Source organism: Crinia signifera, chromosome 3 (genome assembly GCF_055691185.1).
Source record: "Crinia signifera chromosome 3, ASM5569118v1, whole genome shotgun sequence".
NCBI lineage: Eukaryota > Metazoa > Chordata > Amphibia > Anura > Myobatrachidae > Crinia > Crinia signifera.
Genome location: NC_139219.1, coordinates 275,231,356 through 275,246,390, shown reverse-complemented (window position 1 = coordinate 275,246,390; position 15,035 = coordinate 275,231,356). Strand labels below are relative to the sequence as shown.

Sequence of the window (15,035 nt, the reverse complement as noted above, 5' to 3'; positions counted from 1 at the left end):
AATAGGACTCAAGGCGCTTATATTATATTGGCAAATATGCAGCTTAGCTTCAGGCATCACAGGTAATGAGATGTGATACATAGTCACTGTGGAAGGGGCAACCGGCGGCCTTTCCTCTGTGCACCTACCTACGCTACCTGACTCTGAGTACTAGTCGGACTCAGCTGCTGTTCTCCGTTGTAAATGTATGCTAAGCCTATTACCCTGGAGACACGTCTAGTCGAAGCATTACGGTTATGCCCCAGTGACTGTGCGTCGCTATGTCATGTAGTACGGCTCCGGTCTTGGCTCAGATCACATGACTAGGGAGATGGCGGCTGAGATCCACTCCCGGTCTCCGCGCGGCCCTGTATTGCTTACTAAGATCCCCGGGCACCGGGAACCCGTCACCTCCGCATGTCTCATCCCGCGGGAGGACGGCGTCATCACTGCCAGCGAGGACCGGTAATGATTTGCCCTGCGCGAAGTGTGACAGCAACTCCCCCCTCCATAGTGCACGCTGAGCCGGCTGTGTACAATCTGCCCTCTGCCTGCCTGCATTCACCCCCTGCCTACCTGTACCCACCCCCTGCATATGCATGCCTACCTGTATGCTGCCTGTCTATATGCCTGTATCCAGCACCTTCATGCCTACCTGTATGTCTCTTGCCGGTGTACCCTTATCTGCTAGCAGACTGATGTATAGATGCTTGTGTATGGTCGGGTAATCAAGTTTAGTGTCATAAAATTTGCATTAGTGTCATTGTGCCTTATTATAGCTCTAGACTTGATTAACTCACCCTGATCTCTCCCCTCCGCCTCAGCACAGGTGATGCTTATTTCCCAGACAACAGCAAGACAAGTACCCATAAATGCTAGCCGACTGCAAGCCGCTAATGCTATAGTGGCAGCAATCACATACAGGAGCATATGTAATAGGGGGCCATATGTACTGAAAAGTGTTAAAATGGAGAAAGAGGTAAAGTACTGTACAATAAGCTCCTGACTGACCTGTTACAGGTTGTGTTTGAAAAAAATGACAGGAGTTGGTTAGTTTGTTTTTTCTCTCTCCACTTTATCCCGTTTCAAGGCTTATTACATATGGCCCTTTATCCAAGTTTGCCATGTGTGTGGGATGCCAGCCGATCTGGGACATAAGTTTAAAGCTGCAATCTTTTTTTGCAAGGCATAGATTTTGTGTGTGAATGACTGCCGCTTTAAAAAAACTGCACCTCCTTCAAACTCAGAGAAAAAGTATAGAGTGATAAACAACAAGCCATCAGCTCCTACCTGTTATCAAACCCAGTCTGTAACGTTACAGGAGCTGATTTCAAGTACAGTAATTTTGCTATTTGTACTTCTTGGTAATTGTATTCTTTCTCTCCAACTTGTCCCTCTTTAGTCTCTTGTAGGGATGGTGAATTGGCTGTCAAATATTGATATAAGTAGTTGCAGTTTTATTTGATTATGATTGTGTTCATTCTAGCACCCTGCATCTTTATAAACCTGTGCAGTTCCTGTTCCATGCCTGGGATGTTGCTCTGTGATGTGGTGCTTCTAGCACATGTCTGGTCTGCATAGTGGTACTGAAATATAGCTCTCATTGTGCTAGAAGCACCACAGCAGAGAGTGACACCCCAGACAAGGAAGAGGAACTGCATGGGTTTTGAAAGATGCAGGGTGCCATATGCCATAATGTTTGTACTGGAACATTTTTTCATATATTACAATGGATGCATGGCACGTCTCGCCCATCCCCTTTGCTTGGATCCTCTGGTTTTGGGTAGGTTACTGGATGCCTGGTTTTGGGTAGAGGTCGCTGGGATGCTCTCAGCATTATATTTTTGTCCCTTTGATGGTCTGTGTTGCAGTCAATAGGATGTTCTCCATTGCATGGTGGTCACTAGGGTGCTTTCTACATTTTGTGATCTTCACATGCTCCCAGCACATCTTTGGGGTGGTGATTCTTCAATGACTGCTGTAATCAGGTTGCAAAAAAGGTTATTGAAGGCTGTAACTTAAGTAAATGCTGTTGTACTTGTGTATTTTGGCGGCGCCCATCGCATCGCATACCATAACGCATACGATGGTATGCGATGCGACGATAGTGCACGATGGCATACAATGCCATACGATGCGATGCGATTAAACGTATAAGCACCCTAATGGGTGCTTATACAATGTTAAGCACCCTAATGGGTGCTTACAATGTTAAATGCACCCCCACGCCTCCCCCCCACTATAAACGTGAACCCGAAGCGTGGCGAGCGCAGCGGTACGCGTTCTACGACCTTTTCATACCCCCATTATCCACGTCGGCGTGGAGTTGAGAATAGAATAGTGTGGCGAGCCACCGAGCCCGAAGCGTGGCGAGCGGACGCGGATACCTGCGAAGGGACGCGTTTACCTGTAAAGGTATCCGCGTCCCCTCGCGGGGATCGCTGCGCTCGCCACGCTTCGGGCTCGCTGCGCTCGCCACACTATTCTATTCTCAACTCCACGCCGACGTGGATAGTGGGGGTATGAAAAGGTCGTAGGACGCGTACCGCCTCCCCACGCTTCGGGTTCACGTTTATAGTGGGGGGGTGGCGTGGGGGTGCATTTAACATTGTAAGCACCCATTAGGGTGCTTATACGATTTTTTATCGTATAGGGGATCAAAATCGCGTTGCATCGTATGCCATCGGGTGAGCTAGCTGATGCATATTGAGCGCATGTGCTGTCCTTCATGGATTTAGCAATGTGCACTACTCTGCATATTTGCAAAAATACACTAATTGTAGGTGCAGATTTACATTTTTTTTTCTTTCAGGGTAACTTTACTATTTTTAGAAGTGAGATGTTCAGGGTAACATCTCTCACTTCTAAAAACTCACTTTAGTAAATTCACTTCTACGGCCCGTATTCAATCCCTCAAGAAATTTTCGCCAGGCGAAAACTCAGCAGTTTTCACCCATTCTTTGGGCGAATTCGTTTTGCCGTATTCAATCCCATTGATGAATCCAGCATAGGCGGAAACTATGTGCATCAGTGGAATTGCTGCAAGCTCACGTGGTTGCTGCCGTTTTCTCCTGTACAGATTCGCCCGCCCGAATCAGCATGTACTCAAAAACGGGTCAATACTGAAAGGCAAATCTTGGCTGTGTTTTTTTTTTTTTTTTTTTTTTATACCTGGTGAAAAACACAGCCAAGATTGAATAGGCCGCAAAATGCCCAATATGTGTCAGTGACAAATACAGTATATCAGGATCATGGTGCATTCATCTTACAATGTTTATTGTAGGCACATGATGGAGTACTGCGTGGTGATCACTTGGGGTGCTTTTAGCATTTATCTTGATATAGGGTTCTGTGAAGTGCACTCAGGATCATCTGTCCTATGAAAATATGTTCCTGGAATGGTCAGAACAGTTGGAGATTTAGTGGCATACTCATGGTTATAAACATGGTCTGTTTATCATATACAGAGATGTTACACCATCCTTTATGCCTGGGGTAGCCAACTCCAGTCCTCGAGAGCTACCAAAAGTTACTGTTTTCCAGGTCTCCTCACAGAATCACAAGTGAAGTAATTAGCTCCACCTGTGGATCTTTTAAAATGTCAGCGAGTAATGAGTTCACCTGTGCAGCAGCTAGGTTGTCTGGAAAATGTGAACAGTTGGTAGCTCTCGAGGACTGGAGTTGGCTACCACTGCTCTATGCCATTAGGGCACAATCATAATCGTAACAATTTGAATCCTCCATTCATGGTTACAAAAGAGGGCAATTACTGTTGCCATAGAGGTGTACAAAATGACCGATATCAAGAAAGCATACCTTAGGGCAGTGACTCCCAACCCTGGTCCTCAAGTACCCCCAACAGTGCATGTTTTGCAGGTCTCCACACAAAATCACAAGTGCTATAATAAGGTCCACCTGTGGATCTTTTCAAATGTGCCTGAATAATGAGTGCACCTGCCGGGTGACCTGGAAAACGTGCACTGTTGGGGGTACTTGAGGACCAGGGTTGGGAACCACTGCCTTAGGGGGTAGTACGAGACAGCTTATGAGTGCAGATCTATCACTGCCTTTGTCTTGGGCCTGCTATGGCAGTGATTAGTAAAAATTGAAACTCTATCTAATTTTAATCTTGTGTATATTTTAATCCTATGTATGCAAAAGCAATTTCCCTTTCAAATTATTGCTAACCATGGGTCTTATGCGAGACTGGTAAGCATGGACGGAGAAGCCCTCTACACTGAACACAACACCAATGAGCATTAACTCCTTTCCCGGGAGGTAGTCGGGAACTGTTGCTTGTGGTTCTTGGCCACAGAGGGTCCCAGCCGCTGTTTCTTGAAAAAAGAACAATAGATTCAGACTAATATATTGTGCGCTAAATCAGCAGCCCTGATAGCCACTTCCAAAAGATCGAAGAACCACTCCAAAATAATTTAGACATACAATACCATACAGAATTTGGCAGGTTTTCAAGGCGCTTAGAAATATTGATTTTTTTTCAAGATGATGTACCCAAAAGAGAAAAAAGACCACAATGGTGTGATATTGTTAACAATATGGTGATTTCAAGTTGTAATAGTGTTGACTCGTACCCAATTATATGGTCTACATATCAGGTAGACAACAGCGCATAATGGGAGGGATGACACAAGTCACTATGGAACAAGTCCTCCTTTCACTCTCCTCATTGGATGAAGTAGTATCTCTAAAGGATAAAAAGGACATCATGGTGCAGTATATACACTTTTAATATAAATAATAAACCGATAACCGCGATTAGGATCTCAGGACTCACATGCTTTTTTTTTGTCTACATTTACCTGTGGACAAAATTGAATGGTGAGAGTCCTGAGATCCTAATCGCTGTTATCAGTTTTTTATTTATATTAAAAGTTCCTTATAGTTAAAAGGCTTATAGTTCCCTATGAATTAACAGTCCTCAAAACATTGCTAATCTTTGTTTGAACATCGGAATCAGCCCTAGAATCATTATGCATAGGGGTTGATTTTGAAGTGGGAGGAAAACAAGTACGTCTTAACTTTGACAAACCATGTTGCAATACAAGGAGACCAAATACATTTAATTATTTTTGCATGCAGGGTAAATGCTGGCAGTTTTTCCAAATAGCCCCCAAATGCTGTACAGCTTTATTTTTATCACTGAAATTTGAACTAGGACACCCCCCTATGAAATCTAAATCTTTTAGTGCGTCATGGTTTTACAATGGTGCCAAGTTACGTGACTTGCTCTTTTGCTTTGCTCCCAACTCAAAATCCGCCTCGCAATTCTCAAGTCTTAAGGCCCCCATACACTATACGATTTGGGCACGATTTCACCCGATTCGGATGAATCAGGCCATGAAATCGGCCCAAATCGCATGGTTTGACAGCCCCCCCGATCCGATGTGCGCATCGGATCGGAGTCGGGCAGTCGGGCAGTCGGACCGGCTGCACATAAGATTTCCTAAATCTTATGTGCAGCCTCCGGGCGGGGGACGCCAGAGCCAGGCAGGGGGAGAGCGGGCAGCGTCAGCGGTGACAGACGCTGGGGAGGGCGATGCTGGAGAGCCGGGCTGGGGACACAGGCAGCAGCGGGCGGGGGTGGACGCCGGTGAACGGAGCTGGCCGGGCGCAGCATGACCGGGGACGGGGAGAACGCTGCAAGAAAAAAAAAAACCATTACAAATGAATTGGAAGCCAGTGATTGGCTGAGAGAGCTCTCTCAGCCAATCAGCAATTGGCTGAGAGAGCTCTCAGCCAATCACTGGCTTCCAATTCATTTGTAATGTTTTTTTTTTTTTTCTTGCAGCGTTCTCCCCGTCCCCGGTCATGCTGCGCCCGGCCAGCTCCGTTCACCGGCGTCCACCCCCGCCCGCTGCTGCCTGTGTCCCCAGCCCGGCTCTCCAGCGCCCCCCCACCGCCCGCTGCCTATTTGACAGCTACAATGCCCGGCTCCCCCCCTGTTGCTCCCCAGTGTCCCTCACCCCGCTCTCCCCCTGCAGCTCCCCGGGAGTTTTATATGATAAATCGCATGGCGATTTATCATATGCACAACTTGGCACATCAAGTGCCTTATCATGATGGAAACCTCCCGGGGAGCTGCCGGGGAAATCGGGTCCGACTTGTCCCTAGGACAAGTCGGGCTAATGTATGGGGGGCCTTAAGCCCCGTACACATGGGGGAGATATATTGCTCAGCCATATATTGCTAGCAATATATGGCTGAGCAATATATTGCTCAGTTTCTCCTTTTCATCAGCGACCAGAGATGGTCGCTGATGATGAAAGGGAACCTCTGCCGGGGGAGCAGCAGAGGTAATCAGCTGGTCGCAGGAGCTTGCTCATAAGGGGGCTAGATACGGGAGAGCGCATCCGGCGATTTATCGCTGGTGCGCACTCCAATCTCTGGCAATATGGTCGCCAGCGACCATATTTCCAGCGATTTTTAGCCCCTATCGCCCCCGTGTGCACACAGCTTTAACCTTAAAGTGATGTCAGGGATTTCTCCAGCATTGGGAAGCCCATGTGCTGGAATGGCTATCTGTGATGGATCTTCAATAACTATCAATTGTTGTCATATGCTGGTATGTCTGATGCAATTTAAACTGTTTGTTTTAGTGTTGACAATAGGAGACCCCAGGAAGGCTTCTATGGTTAAAAAGAGTTATTTATCTACAGTTTTCTGGTTTTAACCTGAGTGATTAACTTAATGATAATTTTGTTCTCATACCCCTTTCACACCAGCGTAAATTTGCCTGGATTTCAACCGTGCTAGCTAGCAGGGTTGCTCCCGGACCCATCCTGGACTACTGGCTGGTGTGAAAGCTACTCACCTGGCTTGAATGTTGCTGGGTGGGAAGCCGGGTGAGGTGACTGCTAGGGACAGAAATCCCACCGCTGGAGGAACTGAAGGACATGGAGGGGGCAGGGTTTCTCTCTGCAGTTCGTGTCCCATGCAGCCCTACACATCACCCGCATAGCAGCCCACCCACACAGCCAGGGGACAGCTCAAATCCCAAACCCGCAGTGAGTGATAGCATGTGCTGAGTGTCAGCGTGTTCTGGCTGCACCCCTTTCACACCAGAAAATGCGGGGACTAGGCTGGTGTGAAAGGGGCCAACCCGAGAATGTCCCTGCATGATCCAGGGACCATATTACTGGGGAAGTACCTGCATTTTCTGGTGTGAAAGGGGTATAAACTGGCAAATGTTATATCTATGCAAAAAAAAAAACCCAATGTGAACTATTTGAGAATACGCAAATAAAAATATTTTCTTATTTAAAATCTAAAACACAGATAAATGGAAATGTAGATTTACAAGGGAAAGAAAAGTATGTCTCTGTGTGGTGCACTCGAGAACAAAATTAAATAAAAAGTAACCTTTATTGGGTATATTTTAAAATAGTTGCGAAATATACACTCACAGTGATAAACATGAAACACAGACAGTGTATTAAAAAGGATAAGAAATCCTCACTCAGTGTGGCCCGACCCTATATGGTTCCCTAATAAATATGATCTTTATAGTATTAGCCAGAGCATCAGTTATCACAAAATAGTCATGTATAGTGTCAGCTCATTAATAAGGTCACCTGCAAGCATATAGTGCGAGAGCAAGAAACTGGGGTTTTAAAGATAATACACCCCAGTATTGTTTTAGGCAAAAAAGTGTAGCAAGTATAGCGTCCAGTATGGTTAAATTACCGGGTACAGATTGAACACCACCACAAATGTCCACCTGCAATGTTTAGAAACCATCTGCCGTCTGTGCCGGACGTGGTCCCAACAGTCAGGATCCCGACAGGTATTCACCCGACGTCGGGATCCCGACTGTCGAAACACCGACAGCTGGGTTCCCGACGGCCGTCGGCTATTTTCCCTTGTGGGGCTTCACGACCACCATAGAGGGAGAATAGAATAGGTGGCTCACGTAGCGAGCCACCGTGCCCGCAGCGTGGCGAGCGCAGCAAGCCCGCAAGGGGCTTTGTTGCGCTCGCCATGCAGTCTTGGTCCGGCCAGTCGGGATAATGACTGTCGTGATCCCAACTGTCGGACCCCTATACCACACCCATCTGTGCAACACACTCATATACCTGTCTAACATCTTTTAACCCATTATTCTGCACTGTGTAGAATTTCACCCCAATAATGACATGTAAAAGCAGATTGCCAAGACACCTCCCAGAACTCTTGTGGGGCCAAAGAAATTCGATAACAATTGTAAAATGACTAGTTACCAGCTTGTCAAAATGACAGAACAACATAACCGTAATGTCGGCGCCGGCGGCTGTGCACAACATAATCGACCAACGCTTGAAATGATCAGTTGGGCACCATCTAGTGACCGCCAGCACACGCAATACTTGAATTCCCCCCCCCATAGTGGTGAGGAGCAGCACTAGCCTTTTATCATATAACATAATCTGCTGATCTGTATACAGACTGCCATTGTGGTTTCTATTCCACGGCAATGTATAAAATGCGTTTCTATATGCAGACATTAATGATCTAGAACCAATGGACCAAGGACACTGTACATTGCTTCATCACACTCTTGTCTGTAATTTGAGCACTTTGGCAGCTACTCTGTGACCAGCGGCTGATAGTCACAATGGCTCCTCAGTGCTGACCTAATTGGCGATCTGTAAGTGGCTGCAAATAAAGGGAGGTTTTGTGGGTTTTTTCCTAATGAACAAGGAGCTCTTGTTTAAGTCACAACATGTGAATTGAGGAGTCACACTTAACCCTTCACCCCCGTTCACATGATCTTTTCATATATGATCTGTTCTTTGCCCTGGGCATTTCCAGGAGTCTCCATTAAAGTTTTCTGTTATGTGTTTTTGGAGTAATCTGATACATTTTCTCCTATGTATTGGCTGATTTGTTGCTTTAAAATTGAAAAAAAAAAAAAGTCATAAACCAGTTTATAGTCTGACAAGTTTTCTAGTAGTTGATTATATTTCTCATGTTATTTTATCCCTATAGATTCTGTAAGCTTGTGAGCAGGGCCCTCCTACCTCTGTCGGTTTGTTACTACCCAGTTTGTTTTATCACAATTCCAATTGTCAAGCGTAAAGGAATATGCTGCACTATATAAGAAACTGGACATAAATTAGTTTGCAATGATGTTTTGGTACTCTTTACCTAGAACGGCGCCCGTCGCGGGCATCGCGGGTACATTTATGTGCGTCTGCGACGCGACCGACGCGATGCCCGCGATTTCCCATTAAAACCCATGTTAAACATGGAAATCGTGTCGGTCGCGTCGCGGACGCACATAAATGTACCCGCGATGCCCGCGACGCGATGCTCCCGATTTCCCATAGGAATCAATGTTAAAAGGCGCGATGGACCCGATTTTACTGTTAAATGGCTCAATCAACCCGATTTGGCCATAGGAATCAATGTTAAATGGGCCACAGAGCCCATTAACCCTTAAATGCCCCCCCAAATTTTTAACGCCACCCCACGATCCACGCCAACCCGAAGCGTGGCGAGCGCAGCGGTACGCGTCCTCCGACCTTTTCATGCCCTACTATCCACTAGGGCGTGGTGTGAGAATATAATAGTGTGGCGAGCGCAGCGAGCCACCGAGCCCGAAGCGTGGCGAGCCCCGCGAGGGGACGCGGATACCTTCCCAGTTATGCGCGTCCCCTCGCGGGCTTCACAGGTGTCCGTGGCGACGCGGACACCTGTGAAGCCCGGGAGGGGACGCGTCTACCTGTGAAGGTATCCGCGTCCCCTCGCGGGGCTCGCTGCGCTCGCCACGCTTCGGGCTCGGTGGCTCGCTGCGCTCGCCACACTATTATATTCTCACACCACGCCCTAGTGGATAGTAGGGCATGAAAAGGTCGGAGGACGCGTACCGCCGCCCCTCGCGGGCTCGCTGCGCTCGCCACGCTTCGGGTTGGCGTGGATCGTGGGGTGGCGTTAAAAATTTGGGGGGCCATTTAAGGGTTAATTTGGCCCCAAATCGGGTCCATTGAGGCATTTAATAGTAAAATCGCGGTCAATCTGCCGTTTTAACATTGTTCCCTATGGGAAAATCGCGGTGATCGCGGCCATCCCGATTTACCCGCGATCACCGCGATTTTTACCCCCGACGCCCGCGATTTCAATCGCGGGCGCCGTTCTAGGTAAAGAGTACCGATGTTTTCTCAAATAGCGGTTTCTCACGCCTGGTTTAGAGTAGAATGTGTTTGCCTAACACTTTCTAAGAATGCGCTATGAAAGGTTTGTATTTAAGCAATTTGACAATAGTGATGGGTTATCTCACAGTAGGATGATCAAGCACATGTGTAACCAACTCCAGTCCATAGAGCAGGGGTGGGGAACCTCAGGCCCAGGGGCTGTTTGCGGCCCCCGTACCTGGTCTGAGTGGCCCCCTCACCCACCTGGCGGCTTTGCAGGAAGTCAAATACAGAGGAATTCTCACGTGCGGTCGGTAGTTCTCGCGAGATTCCTCTCAATCAACAGCAGCCAGATACTGTCAGTCCTATTTAGCGGCAGCCAAAAGGGGGGTGGGACGGCTGCAGCAGGACAATTTTTAAGAGAATTTTTTTGCATATGGCCCCTGAAGGATTTTTTGGCCCATACAAACGGCCCTTGGCACACAAAAAGTTCCCCACACCTGCCATAGCGAGCCGCCAACAGTTCACGATGCACAGATGTATTCATTACTCATTGACGTATTTTAAAAGATCCACAAGTGGAGCTAATTCTGTGAAGGGGCCTGTATAACACTTGAGGACTGGAGTTGGCTACCCCTGATCCAGTGCATTTGTAATTCAGAGAGTACTTTAAGGGTTGGCCACTGACATCACACAAATTGACGGAGATCATAAGAAACCTGATTTTCCATCTGCTATTTCAATTTGATTTTCTTGGATGGCAACCAACATGTGACAAAGTGAATCAACCAATGTACAAAGTTGGCAGCCAAAATTTGAGTCTAGACTTGGACAAATGCCTGCAAAAGCAATTGGCAAAATAAATCTGCAGAACAATTTACCACTTTATCAGCCAGTGGTTCTCCTACAGTATACTATCCAGTGCCAATACCCACATAGCCGCCAGTGTACCTCTAACACTGCTCCTCACTCGTTGGTCATTAACCTTTTTTTCAGAATTATTCCCTATTGTCTATGCACTGTTCTTTGAATGTTGGTTAGTATTGCTGCCACTGGGTTAGGTGTGTGATTACTGACCAGAACCACCTTTGTTTACTGTTACAATGTTCCACGTGTGTGTGTGTGTGTGTGTGTTTTTCTCAGAGTGCTCTTCCCATGCACCAAACACATGCCAGAATCGAATCTAGTGCAGTGGGTTCTTGTGTGGGGGAACTTACACTATGCCCTAGTGATGCAGTGACTGGTGTGAATGGCCTGCAGTACAGTCACTGTTCGGTGCTATGTAACTGGTGGTGCTTTACCAAATCACATGTTTAATGCTGACATTTTGCTAAGTGCCGATTGTGTAATGTCTGAGCAATGGGTTTTGTATCCATAGGACACTGCGGGTATGGCTGAAGAGAGACAGTGGGCAGTACTGGCCAAGCATCTATCACACCATGTCATGTAAGTTATGTGGGTCTCTTTTCTTATTGCTGATGTTACAGTTTGATGAAGATGTATTCTTGCTGTGGCGTATGCACAGTACATTACACATTTGCTTTCTTTTGCTCTGCACAGAAACAAAATAACACACCCAAATCTAAGATAGACATTTACTAAGATGGGAGTTCTGTTTCACATGGGATGTTGCTATGGGCAACCAATCAGATACAATCTATTATCTTCTAGAAGGTGCTAGATAAATAAGTAGATTTGGATTGGTTGCCCATAGTAACACCCCATGTGACGTAGAACTACCGTCTTAGAAATGTACCCTATCTCTCTGCACGTGTTACATTTGCCCCACCTGCAGTGCAGCATGGTTTTGTCCATTTTAAGAACAATTTGTCCTGTGATCAGGTCTGAATTAGGCCCATTGGGGCAGATGTATTAAGCCTTAACAAGAGATAAATTCAAGTGTGATAAGGAGAGATAAACGTCCAGCCAATCAGCTCCTTACTGACTTTTTTCAAACACAGCCTGTAACATGGCAGTAAGGAGCTGATTGGCTGGACGTTTATCTCTCTTTATCACCCTTGCATTTATCGCTTGTTAAAGCTTAATACATCTGCCCCATTATGTGATGACCGGTGATAAGTGGAACAGAATGGCAGTTTGAATACAGTGTAAATAGAACATTACAGAAATATATGGTTACCCATTGTATGGACTGCGTCTACCATGAAACCTTATTAGAGACTTCATTCTGCAGGATAATAATTTATCGGGAACTCGCAAGGCTGCAAAATAAGGTCCTATAACCGTAATCCGTTTGCACTTCTGCCCATGTCTCTGATTTAAGCTAGACTGATGACGGCATCTAAACATGAACTTTCCCCCCCTGTGGCTTGGACTCACACTTGACTATACACACTTTTGCTCAGAGCTCTACGGCCTTGCAAAAAAATCTGCGAACTTTGCTGTATTGTACATGTGACCTATATGTTTACTCCGGGGGTGAGAACATCACTCCTAATTGAATTTTCTCATTGGAGTGTGTCTTTGGCAAATGCTTGCCTCTTAACATGTCCAATTATTCTTTAAATGAACAGCCCTTTCCAAAATGAGACATATGCTTACTCCCAGGGTGATAACATCACTCCTAATTAAAATTTTCTCCTTGGAGTATATATTTGCCAAATGCTTGCTTTGTAAGCCTTTTAACATATACAATCATTGTTAAATAATCAATCGTTTCCTATAAACTGTACAACCAGAATGCTACACCCTCTCCCAACGGCACATGTTAATACATTTGCCTTGCTGTACACTTCTATCAGCTTTTGTGCCCCAGCAAATAATGTTCTCCTATGACCCACCAGTACTGATTGATGCTAGCCTATGACCCCCACTTAGTCATACACGCTATTATGTCAGCTTGTGCAACATTTACATTGTTCAGAATTATCCCGCTAACTACACATCTCATACGCAGCATATTCTGCCAGGAACCTAAAGGCCCCCATACATTAGTCCGACTTGTCCTAAGGACAAGTCGGACCTGATTTCACCCTGCAGCTCCCCGGGAGGGGGACACACGATTAGGCACTTGATGTGCCAAGGTTTGCATATGATAAATCGCATGGATTTATCATACGCGGTCCCCGGGGAGCTGCAGGAGGAGGGAGCCATGTGGGGGGGTCATCAGCGGGCGGGGGATGCCGGCTAATAGAGAGCCGAGCAGGAGGAGGCTGCATAGGGAGCCGGGCAGGAGGAGGGTGACAGCGGGAGCAGCGTGCTGGGCAGGGAGGATGACGCTGGCTGCCGGGCAGCGGCGGGAGCCGGGAGGAACACAGATAACTTGAAAAAAAAAAAAACATACAGAATGACTAGCAAGCCATTGATTGGCTGAGACCTCTCTCAGCCAATCAATGGCTTGCTAGTCATCTGTATGGGCTTTTTTTTTTTTCAAGTTAGTGTGTTCCTCCCGGCTCCCGCCGCTGCCCGGCAGCCAGCGTCATCCTCCCTGCCCAGCGCGCTGCTCCCGCTGTCACCCTCCTCCTGCCCGGCTCCCTATGCAGCCTCCCCCTGCTCGGCTCTCTATAGCGGGCATCCCCCGCCCGCTGTCATCCCCCGCACGGCTCCGGGGCTGGGCTGCACATAAGATTTAGCAAATCTTAAGGCCCCATACACTATGTGATTTGGGCACGATTTTGCCCGATTCGGATGAATCGGGCCGTAAAATCGGCCCAAATCACATATGGAGACATGACCTCCGACCCGATGCGCGGCCCCGTGCGCATTGGATCGGAGTCAGCAGGTCGGACGGGCTGCACATAAGGTTTTCTAAATCTTATGTGCTGCCCGGAGCCGTGCGGGGACTGCAGCTGCCGGGGGGGACCTACCAGAGCCGGGCGGAGGGATCAGGGGAGCGGCGCAGGGAGCCCGGCAGAGGAGGAGAAGAAGGTGCCATCAGCGGGAGCAGGGGGGGCAGCGCAGAGTACCAGAGAGCCTGGTGGGAGAAGACGCTGCCAGGCAGCGCGAGTGGTGCCGGGAGCAGGGGCCTCTTACACGGCTCCCTGCGCCCCAGCCCCAGGATCACCGGCGCCCTCCCCCCTGCTCCTCACCGCCCGCAGCTCCCCGTTACATGTGGTAAATCGCAAGTGATTTATCACATCAAGTGACAAATTGTATGTGAGCCTCCCGGGGAGCTGCCGGGCGGCTCACAGGAGAATCGGGTCCGACTTGTCCTAAGGACAAGTCGGCCTAATGTATGGGGGCCTTTAGCATCACAAATCACAGGTAGGATGCACTACTGCAAGCCCGCTTGGTTACTGTTGGGGACAGAAAATCAGTGACCTCAAATGCTCTGTCTGCAGTCTTAAGGCCCCCATACACTATGCAATTTGGGCGCGATTTCACCCGATTCAGATGAATCGGGCCGTGAAATCGGCCCAAATCGCACTTGCAGACACCCCGTCCGATCCGATGCGCGGTCGGACGGGCTGCACATAAGATTTGCTAAATCTTATCTTTAGCCCAGCCCCGGAGCCGTGCGGGGGATGACAGCGGGCGGGGGATGCCGGCTATAGAGAGCCTCCGTGCTGGGCAGGGAGGCCGTTGTTTCAGGTGACATGGGGAAGTGTAGATAAAGATGGGACAGTCAATGTCACCAATATGTTGCAGCCAATGTTATAGGCGATTGTCAATGATGGGTTGGAGTCTATACTGTTACTCACTTTCTTTGAATGGCTGCATTTGATAATACACAAACGTTAAGTGGATAAGGAACTATACATACACTTTTCTTCTTTTCTCTCTTCCTTCTCCTTTTTTATACTGGTATATCTCTAAGTGTAATTAAAGTACAGATCTAGAACTGCATCTAGCTAATAAAATTGTGTATTTAGAAGCAAAGCATTGTATGTATTACAAAGGTGTGATTTCTTATGGTACCTATAGGACAGTTTCCTATGTGTAGGATCATTTTGGTTATCTAATGGC

At 47.4% G+C, this 15,035-nt stretch overlaps 1 protein-coding gene across 1 annotated transcript in view; it reads left to right on the top strand.

Annotated features, from left to right (window-relative positions):
* Positions 1–285: 285 nt before the first annotated feature.
* The window catches only part of WDFY1 (WD repeat and FYVE domain containing 1), a 33,426-nt gene continuing 18,676 nt past the window's right edge, over positions 286–15,035 (top strand). Inside the window, exons 1-2 of the mRNA XM_083178082.1 lie at positions 286–444; positions 11,488–11,555. Coding sequence (XP_083034208.1) covers positions 299–444; positions 11,488–11,555 — 214 coding nt within the window. The 5' untranslated portion in view covers positions 286–298. The remainder of the gene's footprint in view (positions 445–11,487; positions 11,556–15,035) is intronic.